A 17811-nucleotide genomic window follows, 5' to 3' on the forward strand; every position below is an offset into this window, starting at 1 on the left:
TCACTCACCAGAAAGAATAAAATGCATCTACGTCTTCAAATGATGAATTCCTATCGCCAAGTTTAGGGACATTTTTTTTATTTGACCATCTGAAATATTGAAAAAAAGAAAAACTCAAAACATTTTGTACAAAAAGTTCAACAAGCTAATTTATTAAAAACAACAACAGTTTTTACTAATCCCCTACAATATCCCTCCCCTATGTCCTCCATGACTAAGAGATGGAACTGGGAAATCAGCAGTGCAGTGCTGAAAAATGCAGGTGCAATAAAAGGGAGGGCAAGGGGAGGGGGGGGTGTGAGGGGGAGAAAACAATGGAACAGTGTTCTAACCCTCAGGTTATCTTCAGTTCTGTAAATTACAGGGTTGTAGCAGCTGCCAAGCTGGCCAGGAAAAACAGGCTCTAACCCCACTTTTCAAGCTCACTTAGTCCTGCCCCTAAACAGGCAGTACCGAAGCCACCGGTAGGCCTTGCCTTTTAAAAAATGTGAATACTCACAGATGGAATAGATTTCCACCCCCTCATCGCCACCACGTTCCCCCTAAGAGTCAGACTTGTAGGTTCAGCACTTCACCCACCATCTCTAAAAGGACCCTGAGTTCGCTACTGACCCATGTTTTTCCACTCTGTGAAACCATTCCACAAAAAAAAATAATACACTATATATATATATATATATATATATATTTTTTTTTTTTTTAACCATCTTCACTGTTACAAAACAAATGTGAGGAGAAAGGGTGGAGGAAATAATTAGTCTGCATCAAACCGCTAATCAAAGTGCTTCTCAAACTTAGCTGCCCATTAGAATCACCTGGAAGCATTAAAAAAACCTACAGGCATTCCAAGCCAATTAAATTAAAATCACAATTTCTCCAGGTGGAACCCAGGCAGCCGGAACTGTTCAAGCTCTCCAGCTGATTCCAATATGCAACTAAGATGAACTCTCAGGAAACCTTCCAATGCAGATGGAACCAAAAAATGTAGATTATTGGTTCACACTACTTAAAAACTGATTTTAATGAAATAAATTACATATGCTTTAATCTTAAATATAAATCATCCTTTGTCAGAGAACCTTATGATAATCAGACGCTCAAAAATAGAACAAACGCTTTTCCTAAATGATAATGGGCCAAATGTAGCAGTGTACCCATTAACAAAGGGGAAGGAAAGAATGGGAAATTACTGTCACTTAAGTATCAGCATCACACTACATAAAGTCAACCATCGTTCCCCCAAAGGAAATTTAAAAGAAAAACATCCCATGAGTTGTAATTTCACTAAGGAAAGGAAGAACTTCCATTTAGAGAGCAAAATAAATTAGTATAGTAAGTTCACCAGAGGCGCTCAATATTGTAGAGGATGAGGAGGACAAACACAAAACTGTTACTAGCTATTACTAGAGGAAAAAACCAGAAACTTGGAACTACAAGAAGCCAACCAACAGAGCATCATAGCACAACCAACCTCTGCATTCAGTTCAATTAAAGATCATTTTTCTAAAAAAAAAAAAAAAGCCAGCCAATAGAGCATTATGATCACAAGGGGATGCCTTAACGCACCTGGAATTCCTTTCAAACACTGGGGAAAACACTTCAAAGAAATTGTCCTTTGCTTCACTTTTAGAAGGAACTGAGTTATCAAAAGTAGGATCTACACTGTTAAATGCTCGTCTTTTCACTGGATCAGATAACATTTCATAAGCTGAGGAAAAAAATCATAAGGTCACATCACCACAATGCTACATTTTTTTTCTTAAAAAAAGTTATTTTTCATATTTAAAAATTTTGTGTGCTTGTGGGGAAGGGAGGATTTAGGTAATAGCTCTAGCATCACTGGATACAGTTGGACTTAAGAACTTCTTTAAGTACCTCTTCTGGAAGGCAAAGGACAAAACAATAAACACTCAACCGCTGATGTTTATTTATCAAATTTCATCAGTGGAGTCATCGACCGGCTTTTAAAATAAGGGCAGTTTCATTATAATAGCATACTTGGCAAACCATGTAAGTACAGAAACACTCAACCCTTAGGAAAGCATGACTGAGGAAAAAGAAATAGCTAGAAGACTAACTGTTAGATCCCAAGCTTGTGAAAGATCAAAGGATCTTTGACATCCTGAGCACTATGGACGAGTGGGCCAACAAAGAATAAGTTTGAAAGGTGTGTATACAATTTTTTAAAAAATTAGCATCAAACTGTAAAATCACATTTAAGGAAATATTTAGGTATGGTGGCTCCCTCTATTAATTTGCTTAATGAGGATATGGCTATTTAAATATCCACTGAGGGCTGGGGGAGGTCCGTTACTGGGATAGAATCAACTTCTTCATTTAAATAAGCAAAACGTCTGAGGAACAGTTTAGCCCCGCAAAGTGTCTGAAATGGGAAAAGATCTTAGTATTCTCATCATTAAACATAACAGGTATATGGATTAACTCTAGGATGCGCTTCTCAAAAGAACCACCTGGGGAATCTTGTTAAAATGCAGACTCCAATTCAGGAGGTCTGGGGCAGGGCCTGAGCTGCTGCATCCCTGACAAGCTACCAGCGTTGCTGACGCTGCTGGGTGGGAGAGCCTCACTTTGTGCGGTGAGGCTCTGGGGGAGATTACCAGAAATAACCAGATGTCAACTAAAGATGTTTTTAAATGTTATGGTATAAATGAAGTACAATACACATAGGACACCTAATCCCAGCAATTAATACATAATCTTCACTAAGGGAAATTTCTGACTCTAACGCGTTTTCTTACCTTTAGTTATGCAAGTGAAGTAGTCATTATCTCCTTCTTTTATTGGTTCACCAGCTGCTTTCCGTTTGTCTGGGTGATGTTTTAAAACCATTGCTTTATCTACAAAATAAGTCAGATTGAGATAATTTGTCCTTTCAGGCATCAAAGCTAAAAATAAAGATGAGCTAAATAGAGCCATTTCTAATAGCATAGTATTCGTTTAAAAAATATTTTCTCCTATAGTAAAATATATGCTGATTAAACAGAAATTACAGAGAAATTGAAATAATTATTTTAAGAACTGGCCAAAGTGCCAGCACCCAAAGACAAGTGCCGTTCATATTTTGGTGTGTTTCCACACAGACTTTTTCCCCCTTGAACATATGCTTTCAAAAATGTAGCTATAATCATTTTATATATACCAATTTAAGTTGTGATTTTTTTCAGCTTAACATTACAGCAGTTCCATTTTCCACGCTGTTGCAAACTCTTCAAAGAATTTTAATGACTACTTAATACAGTATTTCAAGTAGATTTATCATAACTTATGTAACTGTTTCCCTACTGCTGGATATTTAGATTGTTTCCAATTCTTCACTACTGTAAGTTAGTCAATTCGAATCATTTTGTAGAGAAGTATTTTTCCGTATTTAGGACTCTTTCTTCTTAGGACATACTCAGAGAAGTGAATTAGTGACTGAAAATGTAGGAACAAGTCCCGTTCTAAAAGTCATACCACTGCACACCCCTATGGGAACATCCTTTTCACCACAACCTCAACACTGGACCCAATTATTTAAAACATGATTATCACTGGTGCTCAACAAATTTTTTGTTGTTCTTTATTTCTACCCTTCATCCTTCATTTATGGAGGAAAGAGAGGCTGTCTCAGTTTTTTCTACTTAGTTTGTGTGCGTCACTTTACAATGACTAACGGCTGGCTGTTAACATCTACTGAGCATTTAATATGTGCCAGCACTATTTTTATCAGTTGATCTTCTCAGTAACCTGCTGAGGAAAGTACTATTAGTTTCTCCATTTTACAGATGAGGAAAACGAGGCACAGGGAGGTTAAATAACCACGTAACCTCTATGCAACCTGTCCAAAGTGCTGGCCAAGCAGGGCTCCAGACCAGGCAGCCTGACTCCTAAGCCTGTGCTTGTACGCGGCCTCTCCTAGTCCGTCATGTTTGATGCTAATGCTTTCCACAACTGCTGTGATTATTCCTGTTTTCAAAAAACATTCAGTTTTTTAATTTATATTTACTGATCATTTCCTTTATAATTTATTCCAGTACTTATAAATGTAGAAGGTCCTTCATTCTCCAGAAGTTTGAGATATATGTTTCTATTTTAATATTTTCTACGGTCAGAATTGAAAAGCTTAGTTTTTCAAAGTCCTAATACCATCTAATAATCCTCCCTTCTCTACTAATTTGTGATGCCTCCTTTATCACAGTAAATTTTACCAGGCTCTGTCTGGTTACCTATTCCTGTCCCAGGATTATCTTTAAAATGACTATAGCTTTCTAATTTGATGGTAACTTCCAAAAACTGTGTATTATTTTTGTATATTTTTCTTGCATCTGGCTACCTGACTCAACTCTTTCAGTTCTTAGGTAGATCCTATATTACCTACAAATAATATCTTTCTTTCTTTCTAATAGTTCTCTCTCCTTTAATATCGTTAATTCACTGACTCAAACTCCCAAATACCATAAAAGTAATGGGCAGGTAAGTTTCCCCCATGGGTTTTTATGGGAATATCACTAATGTCACAGTTAAAAGTTTGTTGGCAGTGAGTCTGAAATACTTATCTAAGTAGGGAGTTAACTGCATTTCTTTTCAAAGTTGTATTTACCAAAAAGGAGTGGGTACTAAATTGTACTATATGTACTTTCACATTCTTCTTAGGACATCACACTGACATATTTCCTAAGAGAAATCTTGTTCATGGGCATTATTCTTTTAATATACTGTTGAATTCAATTTGCTATTTTTTAAAATTAATTTATTTTATTTTATTTATTTATATTTTTGGCTGTGTTGGGTCTTCGTTGCTGCACGTGGGCTTTTCTCTGGTTGTGGCAAGCGGGGTCTACTCTTCGTTGCAGTGTGCAGGCTTCTCATTGCAGTGGCTTCTCTTGCTGTGGAGCACGGGCTCTAGGCACGCGGGTTCAGTAGTTATGGCGCATGGGCTTAGCTGCTCTGCGCCATGTGGGATCTTCCCAGGCCAGGGATTGAACCCATGTTCCCTGCGTTGGCAGGCGGATTCTTAACCACTGTGCCACCAGGGAAGCCCTAATTTGCTATTATTTTAACTGGGTGCTTTTTTTTTCTTTTGGTATTATATTCATGGGTGATATTTGTAGTTTTTTAAAAAAGCTCTTTTTGCCAGGTTTTAAAAATTAATTAAGAGTCGTTTTAGGTTCACAGAAACATTAAGAGGATGATGAAGAGCTCCATATACCCTCTGTGCCCATACATGCATAGCCTCCCCTCCCTGCCCCTCCTCATCAACATCCCCCACAAGAGCAGTACACCTGCTACAATTTTTTTTCCATCTAGCTTTTTTTTTTTTTAATTTGGCTGCACAACGTGCCTTGTGGGATCTTAGTTCCCCGACCAGGGATGGAACCCAGGCCCCAGCAGTGAAAGCGCTGAGTCCTAACCACTGGACCACCAGGGAATTCCCACTGTTTGTTAACAATTGATGAACCTACACTGACACATCATAATCACCCAAAGGCCACAGTTTTCACTCTTGGTGGTATACATTCTGTGGGTTTGGATAAATGTATGACATGTATGCATCATAATATATAAAGTAGTTTCACTGCCCTAAAAATCCTCCGTGTTCTACCCGTTCATCGCTCCTCAACGCCCCCAACCCCTGGCAACCATGAACTTTTTAGTGTCTCCATAATTCTGCCTTTCAATGCCAGGTTTTCATACTAGGATTACATTAATGTCACAAAATGAATTGTTCCAGAAACAGTTTACATTCAGCATAAGAATGTTCAATTCCTTAAGCATTTGAAAAAAATTCATCTAAGAAATCACCTAGGCCTAAAACATTTTTTAGGAGATAATTCTTGGTAACTCTTTAAATTTCTTCAATTCCAAAAAAGCCAATTTTGTCAAATTTTCAAATTCACTGCATTTAATAGTGGTCTCAGTTAAAAATATCTTCTGTAATTGTTTTTATCCTTTCTGTATTTCAATATTTGTTTTTTCTTCTCGCAAATCCATTGTAAGATATTGTTTTATCTATTTTTTCCCTCCATCCTCCTTAGTACTATTCTTTTAAACATTCAAATTGAATGCCCATTTTATTTTTTCCCTCCTTTAAAAAAGGTAACATACGACTTCCCTGGCAGCCCAGTGGTTCAAACTCCACGCTTCCACCACAGGGGGCCCGGGTTCGATTCCTGGTTGGGGAACTAAGATCCCGCATGCCACACAGCGTGGCCAAAACCAACCAACAAACAAACAAAAAACGTAACACAATAGTTGAAGGCAATGAACTTATTGACGGTACAGCTCTAGCTGCCACCCCATATGTTTTGACAGGCAATGATCTTACTTTCATGAAAAGAATCTATTAATACAATTTTTATTTCTGTCTAGGTGCAAAAGAGTATATTTCATTTCCCAAGTGATTTTGTTTTGGTTTGTTTAATCAGATCTATTTTATTAAATTGAGAGAAAATTTACATAGAATAAAATGTTCAGATTTTAAGTATTCAGTTCAACAAGTTGTGACAACTGTATACACTCACTTAACTACCACCCAAAAGAAAATACAGACTATTTCCATCACTTAGAGTTCCCTTGTACCCCTTTTCCAGTCAACTCCTGACCCCTACCACCTGGGGCAACCTCCTTCTGATTTCTGTCACCACAGATTATGTTCGCATGTTCTTGAAGTTCATGTAAATGGAATCATACAGTATGTCTTTGTATCTGACATAATGTTTCGAGATTCACCACGTTGTGTATATTAGTAATTTTCTGAAAACTGCTGAGTACTATTCTATTGTATATAGCAGTTTGCTTATCCATCATCCTGTTGGTGAACACTTGGTTGGTTTCCAGTTTTTGGATATTGTGAATAAGGCTGCTATGAATATTTCTGTACAAATCTTTTTATGGGCATATTTAGTTGTTTCTACATATACTGCAAGGTTTCAGAAACTGCGACAAATACACTTTTGGTTTTTTTAAGCGCCAAGATTTTTCTTATAGTCAAGTGTATTATCAGTTTCTCCACTAACAAGAGAAGACATTTTCACCTTCTCGCTGGTTTGAGCAGGAAAGGAATTTATTTAAAGGTTATTAGGCGGCTCACAGGAACTGAGGGTCTGAGTATCAGGCCTGGAAGCTAAGTAGCCAGGAACAATAATCACAGCACACCAGGCAGTTCAGAGGTGTGATGACCCCACCACTGCTGGGCACCGCAGGGACCGAGCACAGGCTCCTCCCACGGCCAGTGCCTGGGGAAAGCCACAGCTTCTCAAGGCGCTGCTCTCCCAGCCCTGCTGTCAAAACAGGTGCTGCTCAGCTCGGCCTAACTCACGTCGTTCTCCTCTGAAACGCTGAGGAGTAAAACCTAAGTCACATGCCTACAAACATTCTCAATCTCAAGTCGTATCTTTTTATAATAAATCAGGCAACTTTTCTTCTTTATTTGCAATTACTGTCTCTGTTACACTCATTCTGACCTCTTCTTTAGGGAAATCTGACATCTCTTTATTCTTTCCTTCTGAATCTTGGGAACATTCCTCAAGGCGGTCCTCTGCTTTACTTTGTTTTCTAATTGTACGTCAGTCAGCCTTTCTAATTCCAAATGCTGCTCTCCTGTTTTTAGTTTCCAGGCAATTCTACTTTTTTCTCGCTAGTCTCTTTCTGCAGTGCCTATGCTACTCCCCCCGCCCCCAAGGCAGTGTCTTCATCTCTCACTGACAACATGGAGCAATTAAGTTTTCCTCTGAACCTGATTATAAAGTCTGAGACAGGTGATGTCTCAGTTTTTTGTTGGATAGTCTCCTCTTATGCTACAATGTTTTTTTTTCTTCATTGACTTTTCCACCTAATCACCTCTAGTCATTCATGTACAGTAGGGCATCCTGAGATTCTCCTATATTCTGTCCCAGGGGTGGGGTTGGGAGAGGCAAAAGATGTCACCCAAAATTAAAAATAAGGCAATGGGGGCTTCCCTGGTGGCGCAGTGGTTGGGAGTCTGCCTGCTAATGCAGGAGACACGGGTTCGGGCCCTGGTCTGGGAAGATCCCGCATGCCGCGGAGCAACTAGGCCCGTGAGCCACAACTACTGAGCCTGCGCGTCTGGAGCCTGTGCTCCGCAACAAGAAAGGCCACGACAGTGAAAGGCCCGCGCACCGTGATGAAGAGTGGCCCCCACTTGCCACAACTAGAGAAAGCCCTCGCCCAGAAATGAAGACCCAACACAGCCATAAATAAATAAATTTAAAAATTAAAAAAAAATTAAAATAAATAAATAAATAAGCTACAAAGAAATATTGTGGAGCACAGGGAATATAGCCAATATTTAAAAAAAAAAAAAAAAAAAAAAATAAGGCAATGGAGGCCAAAGAACAGCTGTTGTGTATATTTACTGCAATTTCAAAGACCTACCTCTCCGCCCTTCCCCACCAAAGATAGCTTCTGGGGTGTTTTGAGGGTACATTAGCAAATGGGCTTTTATTGTACATTCATATTTCTATTATTATAAAAAGTCTCTATGATTTTTTTAAATGTTATAGTTGATTTACAATACTGTGTTAGTTTCAGGTGTACAGCAAAGTGATTCAGTTATATATATATATATATTTTTTTTTTCTGATTCTTTTCCATTACAGATTATTACAAAAAGTCTCTGATTTCAAATTTTTAAGAGGCATAATATGAAACAGTTTTCAGTTTAAAACATGGGAAGTATTTTAAGCTAAAATGATTAAATTTAGAAAATTCAAATCAAAGATTTTACTTCCATGTAAAGAATAGCAAACCTACATGCATCATTTGCCAGTGTGGCAATTTTTCTTCAAGAAGAAAATTGAAATACCACTGTTAGTACTCAAGTACTTTCTCTTAACCCATCATTCAACTTTTCTAGTATATTCTTTTCAGATAATGCAGAAAAGGAAAAAAAGACCACTTACTTTATCCACACGTAACTGAATCCCTAATTTTCATTATAGCAGTTCAAAATGTCAACACATTAAACAAAATTAAAACTTTTTACAAACTATTATGTATAAAATAAGCTTTAAAGATATATTGTACAACAAAGGGAATACAACCAATATTTTATAGTAACTATAAACAGAGTATAACCTTTAAAAATTGTGAATCGCTATATTGTACACCTGTAACTTATATGATATTGTACATCAACTATATACTTCAATTAAAAAAATAAATTAATTAAATAAATAAAATGTAAAAAAAAACCCACCAACCTCCTTTATGTGTGTGTTTGTGATAGGATTCAAGAACTAGAAGGATCTCAAACGTCATCAGTCTTACATTATTATTAGGTTTGTCTGTGCTAATGATTATAAATTTGCAAACAATAACTTTGTATTTTTACTTTTGGACGAGATTTCAGAGAGCAATAAGTAGCAACTGTCTATTTTACAGTGATAGAGGAAAGAGAACAACAGTCTGCTTCTGAATAAATACTGAGAATATTCAGCAAGGTGGCAGAGAGTGAATCGTAAACCCACATAGCGTTAATAATCTGTACAGTCGGGGTGCAAAACTTCTGGCAACAGAATATTCAAAAATTAATCTCTATTATCCCAATAAAACAAATGGACTTAACAGAAGCAAATGGATGTTTCTTTTACAATTATTATACATTTTTTATCTTTAGAGAAAGAAACAATTCCTTCACCTTAAAACACCAACTGCTTTCCTAGCTCTCAATCACTTCTGGTTCTTTCACAAATTATATGTGTCAAGACATATTTGGTATCTGTATGCTATTCTTTCATACAGTAAGACTTTGCAAATACTTTTCCAGGGCAAATGAATTTTCCTGGCATTTATGTATATTGCAACGACTATTCATATGCACTAACATATGCTTAATCTAAAATCATGCCAGCTTTTAAAGAAATCCAATAATAGGTCTAAAATAATCTCATAAATTCCTTCACCTTGTTAAAAAATATTTCCTGTGACTTTCCTAAATACAAGCATTAATGAGAAAATTTTGAGTTTATCTACTATACTTAGGCTCAACTAGCATTTTTCAGCGTGAAGTAGGTCTCATTCAGTCATCTTCCTCCAAGTGCAAGACTTTCTCTGTCCCTGATCCCCTCCTCCTTTTCCATATGTCCACAATCTTACCTCCTCTGACCTCAATATCCATTCTCTAGAGTAGAGGGCAGAACATTGTCCTAAGACAAAACAGAAAACTCATCACCTTCACCTCTTTCATGACACTTTACTAATCAGGTGAACCGAATGGTGTGAGGAATTACGTCCACAGGACTGCAAAGGACAGGACAGTTCGACAGTTCAGAGCACTAAGGGGATGGTGTTTCATAAGGCCTATGAAGACTGGGTTGCCAACAATTCCTGCCCCCGTCCCCCCCCCCCCAATTTTTAACCTTGTCAATGAAAAGGACAATGAAACATCAGATAACTCTTGCTTGGGCAGAAGAGACAGGGTGGTATCAACAAAGATGTGACCTAAGATCACAAAAGAATATTGAAAAACCTAAGTAACAAGGCAACTTCCACCAAGTACAGCTGGCCATACTTCCAAGGGGAGGTGAAATATTATTTTTTAAAAGCTTGCCATTGGAAGAGTGTTCTTTATCCTGTCACAAACACACACACCCACCCCCTGATTTCTTGTTCCTAATGAGAAAGTCCATTCATGAGACTGCATTTTTCTGGTTTTGAAGGTAAGAGACTGTGGTTACACATCATTATACCATACAACACATGTTAAATCTAGAGTTATGGCTATAGACTATGATCTTGCATACCTTTTCAAGAGGATAACATTTCCTACACCAGATATTTGATTATTTCAAAATAACTAAGTACTTACGAGCTGCTTTAATCTGTCTCTGTGTAGCTTTGTATCTTACATGGCCGAGTCCAAGTACTGCATAATGATCTTGGTTCTGATAAAGACACAAAAGGGAGTCAAGTATGAAATGAAGCCATATATCCTATTCCTTGTGTTGATACCCTAAAACAGTTTCCCAAAGTGAGACTCTCATAACAGAAGTCTAGTGAGATGTTCAATGTTCCATATAAAATGGGTTCTGGGACTTCCCTGGTTGTGCAGTGGTTAAGAATCCGCCTGCCAGTGCAGGAGACATGGGTTCGAGCCCTGGTCCGAGGAGATCCCACATGCTGTGGAGCAACTAAGCCCGTGTGCCACAACTACTGAGCCTGTGCTCTAGAGCCCATGAGCCACAACTACTGAGCCTGTGTGCCACAACTACTGAAGCCCACACACCTAGAGCCCGTGTTCCTCGAAAAGCCACTGCAATGAGAAGCCCATGCACCGCAATGAAGAGTAGCCCCTGTTCGCTGCAACTAGAGAAAGTCCACGTGCAGCAACAAAGACCCAATGCAACCAAAAAATAAGTAAATAAATGAATAAAAAGTAAAAAAAAAACCAAAAACGGGTTCTGAGGTCATGGAAGTTTGGGAAATGTAGACCACTGTATATAGCTTTCTTAATAATTTGTATGCACAGAAGCCAAACAAAGGCTCTGAGAAGTCCTGCAATTAAAAAAAACAAAAATAAAAACAAGCAGACGGAAACCTATATAGCCCAGCATTTTCCAAAACTTGACCAAAGAACTCTTGGTCTTGTATTTCTCTTAATACATGTTAATATGCTATGGCCATCCTTAAATCAAGGTACAGCCAGGAAGACTTCAGAACTGAGGGGATCATTACAGTAGTCCCAGTAGGTTGGGCCAGTGGCAATGACAGGACAGGAGCCGTGGAGCAAAGAAGGCTGGATGGAAATTTTGAGAAACTGGGGATGAGGCTTCTCTGGATAGGAAGCAGCTGCCTTCATTTCTGCTTTGGTTAACATCCTTGCAAATCTAGAGATTGAGGCAGCACCTGAGTGAAGGCTCCCTACTCAAAGGGTGTATCTAGTACCGGAGAATGAGTGGGGAGAAAGAGGGGTTGAGGGCATAAAACACAGGAGAAAAAAGTCAAATAGGGTTGATTGGTTTTCGTTTAAATTCAGGACTGCAAACTCCCTAAGGATGTGCTCCTTTATTATGTCTGGCACTCACACTTTGTTCCAGTTGGTTTGCTTTTCCACTCCCTAAGACTATTATTACGTATTATTACATACTTCAGTCCTCTAGTCTTTCCTTAAACCTCACAGACCCTGCTCCACCCTCGCATCAATGGCCTTGCCTCCTGCTTAATGAAAAAATTTAAATTATCCTACTCAAATTCCAGCATCTTTCTGCCATCTTACCTGCATCCATGCATCTTCTCCCTTTCCCTCACCATTGAGAAAGCCTATCCTACTGAGACAAATTACTTCATCCCTCCTCTTGGTTCTGAATACCATCTTCTCTCTGTCTCTTAAATGCCAGCATCTTTCAATTGTCTTCTAAATTTCAACTGGATTATTTTCATCATTGTAAGAAGCTCTGTCATCTCTCATCTTTAAGACCCTCCCATGACCCCACTTCCATTTCTTTGCTGCCCATCAAAATTAAACTTCTTGAAAAAGCCATCCACAGAACATTTTTACCCCCTCTAGCATTCATTTTCAAACCACTCCAATCTAGTTCTGCTCTGTCCATTCTCACCCCAGGGGCTATGAAGCTGCTCTCTTCAGTGTCAATTTCCAGCTGTCAAACACAAGATGACCCACCTGCCTTCACTAGACTTCAACTCTCAGTGGCAGCACAGCTGACTCTTTTCTTGAAACGTTATCTTCCTTTAGTTTCTGTGAATCCACTCTGTTTTCCTCCCACCTTCCAGTAGCGATTTTCAGCCATTTTGACTGGCTTCTCGATGCCCCGCAAAGCTCAGTCCTACGGTTCTTTCTCTCTCTATACTTTGGTCCAAGGTGACGTGACCAATGCCAGGGCTAGAAGACGGTAGGTGCCCTGTAAATGCTCGCAACTCCCCAGTTCACTCTAGTGCAGACTCCTGAGCTCCAGATGCAGAGACACGACGTTCCCCACAAACTTCCTTCTCCTGCAACCCTGTGCTGGTGACTGACACCACAGTCTAGCAGGTGACTTAAGCTGGGATGATCACGGGTCTTCCTAATATGTTCCCTTCTCTTGGGTGGCACAGCCCAGGTCTCCAAGACCTGTCAAGTCTACCTCCCCAAAAAGCAAATCTGTCCCCTCATCCTCAAAACTTGGCTACAAATTTAGTTCAAGCATCAAGCACTCATTCGCAGGCTTAGATTACGGCACTAGCCCCATAACAGCAAACTGTTCCCTTCCCCTCCGGTCCTGCCCTCCCTTTTCAAGCAAGTTTCTGTACTGCCAGGAGAATTACTTTTCTAAAATTAGCTCAGAAACTTTTGATGACTTCTTACTGCCCCCAAAATAAAATATAAATTCGTTCCTTGGCATGGCATGAAAAGGACACTACAGAGCTTCATCTAGCCTCTGTTTTCAGTCTAATTTCTCACTGCCACCCCTCAATATGCTACTCTACCCTTCACCAATCCCCAAAGAGGCAGTGCATATTCTTTTACTCCTTTGTGTCTTTGCACATCTATTCCTTCTGCCCATAACACCTTTTTTCCCTTCTTGTTTCATAAATTGTCACTTGACCTTTTAAGACCAACTCAGACATGACTTTGTCTGGATTTCTCCAGCAGAGATAGTATCCTAGGGCTACTGCTATCCCACTCAGGGCTTAACAATAAACAGGTGCTCAATCATGATTATTTTGTTGAAGCATCTTAAAACATGGTTTAATAACGGAAAACTGCATCTGACTGAACAAGATTCAGATATTAAGTACCTTCCAGTCTTTGGGATCAAGTGTTTTCAGCATGGGAAACTCTTCTAACTGCAATTCTTCATCTTCTGATTCCTCTGATAACTCTTTCTTATCCTCCAGTTCCTGAAAAGAGGCAGAAGCATTTCTGTTTCTCCTCTTAACAAAAGCTTCAAACCATCTTCCCACAGGTTCAACTTGACAGAGTGTTGAGGCTGTGATTGAAAGCGTTAAGAGAGGCTTCAATGTATTGCATGGAATAAATCTGTTCCAAGGCAATAAATAAGATCAAAACAGTGACAGCATCAGAATATAATTTTAAAACCATCAACTGAGAAAATAACTGCAGTAATCCAGTTAACATGAGGGTTAGCAATAAATAATCATTTCCTAGTATTTACAGAGAGAGATTCAATCAACCTCTTCCAGTTATCTGACAAAACAAGGCACTGAGCAATGTCAACAATAAATCAATACTTTTCTGGGGATATGAAAGGAAGATGAGGAAAAGGGAGAGATGTTGCAAACTGCTTTCTTTTTAGACTTGTAATAAAGCAATAAATAATTATAAACTGTCAAGAGCCAGCCTCATCAAAAAAAGTCTAAAAACAACTCAAAATATCTTAATTATTAAAACCTGAATTTAGATAGCTTTCAAAAATTTTAAGAATTCACTAGCAATGATTTTTTCTGAAAGACAATTTTCAAGCAGCTAACAGGAATTTACTAATGAAACTGTGCTTTAGTGGAACAGCTTTGAATCTGAAATCAGAAGCTCTGGATTTCAGTGCAGGTCCGACAATTAGTAGCTATATGAAATGAGTCAACGATGCCTTCAACTGTAAAATGGGAACAATACCTATCTTATCTGGTTTCTTGGAAGGACTGAATGACAAATGATAAAAGCACTTTGAAAATCACGAACAGTTAAAATAAAAGTAAGTCTTTATCATTACTCCTGGGAAGTGGGGTAAGTCACTATATATGTATACATTAACAATTCAAAAAGGTAGTTTGGGTCAGGAAAAAAGTGAGCATCTTAAGTTTAATTTCATATTTCAGATGAAAGCAAAAAGCTTTACTGTCTGGTAAAAACTCAGATTTAAGTCTTCCCTTGTACCTAATGGCCACAATTTTGTAAAAATAGCTGACTTTTCATGTTTTGTGTTGGGAAATTAAGATTTCTTCTACCATTCACAGGAGAGCATTCAAAAACACTATATTCAATAAGTACTACCTGTGTAGTGTGGGTGTGGCTTTCAAGAACATGACCTTTCAAGCCTTTCCCTCTACTTGTGAGATTACACAGAAGCTTCTGTAAGCAGGAACACAACACGTGCCGTGAGATACGTCCAAAATCACATACAACAAGCGTCTGTATATGTGGCTATGGTAATCAATGAAATCACTGAAATTAGAGACTCTTTAAGTTTACAATACCATGACTGTCCTGGGCTATAAATCTAAGAACCTACAGCAGCAGGACAAATTTCACCCCCCTTTTTTTAAAAACTGAAGATAGTTGATTTCTACAGAACAAGTTTCACTTAATGACTGCCTTTAAAAGTCTGTCTACACGGGCCTTACCACCAGCATACACAGTGGTGTTTTCATATTGAATATGAGGAGCACTGTCTGAGTTGGGACATTTAAAAAACGAAGCCGGAGCAAACGTAAAAGGGGAGAGAGGTGTTTAACTGAGCGCCAGCTGCAAGGCTTTGTAGGGCTCCCGGCACGTGGGGTGCTCGCTGTGGGCAGTCTCCTGCGTAGGCAAGATTCTTATAAGAACCTTTTTAGGGTACTGGAGGATTCGGTCCCGAACTCCTCCGCCCAATCCATGAGTCAGCAGCCGCGAGACAAGGAAGAAACTGCGGGGGCAGAAAGAAGACGCCCCCCTTCCAGTCTGGGGAAGGACTTCTGTATAGCAGGGAGCAAAAAGACACTTGTCACGGCCCCACACTCTTTAAGCTAGTTGCCAGGGGCAAGGGTAGAGAGGTTTCGGGGTCGCCAAGGTGGAGGACCGAGGCAGGGGCTGCTGAGGCTAGGCTGAGCAGGGGTTGAGTGGGCACGTACCAGAGGTCAGAGCATGGGTGATGGCGGTGCCCTGGCCGTCCGCAGCGCTGGGCAGGAGCAGCATGATGGCGCCGGAGCCAGCCCCGCGGGCGCAGCAGTTCGCGTCCCAGGCGGAGGGCTCTCAGAGTCCCGCCAGCTCTACCTCCCCGTCCGAGCCTCGCGCCTTGGCTCTACGATGTCCAGGAACCGGCGCATGGAGACGACCAATAACTACTTCCGGGATGAATCTTTCGTGGTACGTAGGCCAATCCCACCCCCGCCAACGTATGCGGCTGTCTAGGTCCCACTGACTCAGATCCGGGTGGGGACCAAGATCCACGAATGAAAGGTTCCTATGTTTATCAGTTCCCTGGTAAAAAGGATTATTTGCCTCGTCCAGGTGGGATATGGAATACGTAGGACATGATTTTCTATAGCAGCTCTTACTATATTCTTTTCCTTTTTAAGTTAACTACTACTTTATTAGTTTGAATTGAACCGTTGATTTTAGTAGTAGCTGTACTTGTATAAATAGAGTGATGTGTATGAATTAGTATTGAGAATAACTGTTAGTATATACATTCATAGAGAATTCTGTACATAATAAACCTGTAATGCGTTTGTGTTTACCTAAATAATAATAGGAGCTAACGTTTGTGCTATTACTAATTTACCTGGGCTATCGCATTTAATACCCATATCATTTACAGAAGAAACCCCTCTGTAGTATTAGATTCTAATCCAAGGCCAGCAATCATTTTACCCTGATCTAGCAGCATGAAGTTTCTTTCAAGATATTCCCAATTACAGGACTCTGGGACTTAACTGTTTAATGTTTAATTGTTTAATAAAATCAATTATACTTCTGCTGTATGATTCCTTCTAGGACTGAGGTCAAATGCAAGAATTAGCAAAAAGAAACCAGTGGGTGGAAATTCACAGACTCCACCTCCCATCCTCCACCTCCATACACAGTATCTGGAATAGGTTGTGCAAAAGAGAAGAATTGATGTGCCACTCTTCTGCAAAGAGAACCAGAAATTAGTAAATTATTATCTAGGAATTACATTTTCACTGTTAAATACATTGAATTGGCCTGTGTATCTGCTGCATGACAAAATTGTTACTTCAAAACTGACATTTCAAAAACTAAGCTAATTATCTCACCCTAAAACTCTTCCTGACCTGTAACCACTGTTAAAACAAGCTCTAAGGCTCAAGGTAACCTGACTCCACTTTCTTAATAATTTTTTCTCACACCTATCCCAATTATTCTCACCATAACCTCTAAGAGCATGAAGGTTATTTTTTTTTAATTGTGGTAAAATACACATAACATAAAATTCTCATCTTAACCACTTTAAACTGTGCAGTTCAGTAGTGCTAAGTACATTCACTCTGTTGTGCAACCAGTATCCAGAACTCTTTTCATCATGCAAAACTAAAACTCTTATATGCATTAAACTCCCCATTTGCACCACCCCTCAGTCCCTAGCAACCATCATTCAACTATCTCTGTGAATTTGACTACTATAGGTACCTCATATAAGTGGAATCATACACTATTTGTCTTCTTGTCACTGACTTATTCCCTTAGCATAATGTCCTCACAATTGCAGTATGTGCCAGAATTCTTCTTTTTAAGGCTGAATAATATTCCATTGTATGTACATTTTATTTATCCATTCATCTGTTGACTGGGTTGCTTCCACCTTTCGGCTATAGTGAATAACGTTGCTATGAACATGGAGGTACAAATTTCTCTTTGAGACCCTGCTTTCAATTCTTGTGTGTCTATACCGAGAACTGGAATTGCTGGGTTATTTGATAATTCTATTTTTAATTTTTTGAGGTACTGCCATACTGTTTTCCACAGTGGTTACACCGTTTTACATTTCCACCAGCAGAACGCAAGGTTTCCATCTTCTCCATGTCCTCACCAACACTCTTTTTTTTTTTTTTTTGATAATAGCCATTCTAACAAGTATGAGGTGGTATTTCATGGTTTTGATGTGCATTTCCCCAGGG

The 17811-nt window shown here is 39.1% G+C and overlaps 1 protein-coding gene across 3 annotated transcripts in view; it reads right to left on the reverse strand.

Annotated features, from left to right (window-relative positions):
- Positions 1-16077, reverse strand: part of DNAJC2 (DnaJ heat shock protein family (Hsp40) member C2) — a 27532-nt gene extending 11455 nt beyond the window's left edge. Inside the window, exons 1-6 of one of the 3 annotated variants that reach the window (XM_036863629.1) lie at positions 15805-16034; positions 13756-13857; positions 10829-10904; positions 2760-2858; positions 1567-1708; positions 9-89 (exon numbers count right to left, since the gene is read on the reverse strand). In XM_036863629.1, coding sequence (XP_036719524.1) covers positions 9-89; positions 1567-1708; positions 2760-2858; positions 10829-10904; positions 13756-13788 — 431 coding nt within the window. In that variant the 5' untranslated portion in view covers positions 13789-13857; positions 15805-16034. Of the gene's footprint in view, positions 1-8; positions 90-1566; positions 1709-2759; positions 2859-10828; positions 10905-13755; positions 13947-15804 lie in introns of all 3 variants that reach the window. The other 2 variants (XM_036863627.1, XM_036863630.1) reach the window with 2 other exon arrangements.
- Between the last annotated feature and the right edge of the window lie 1734 nt (positions 16078-17811).

The sequence above is a fragment of the Balaenoptera musculus genome, chromosome 9 (genome assembly GCF_009873245.2).
Source record: "Balaenoptera musculus isolate JJ_BM4_2016_0621 chromosome 9, mBalMus1.pri.v3, whole genome shotgun sequence".
Taxonomy (NCBI): Eukaryota; Metazoa; Chordata; class Mammalia; order Artiodactyla; family Balaenopteridae; genus Balaenoptera; species Balaenoptera musculus.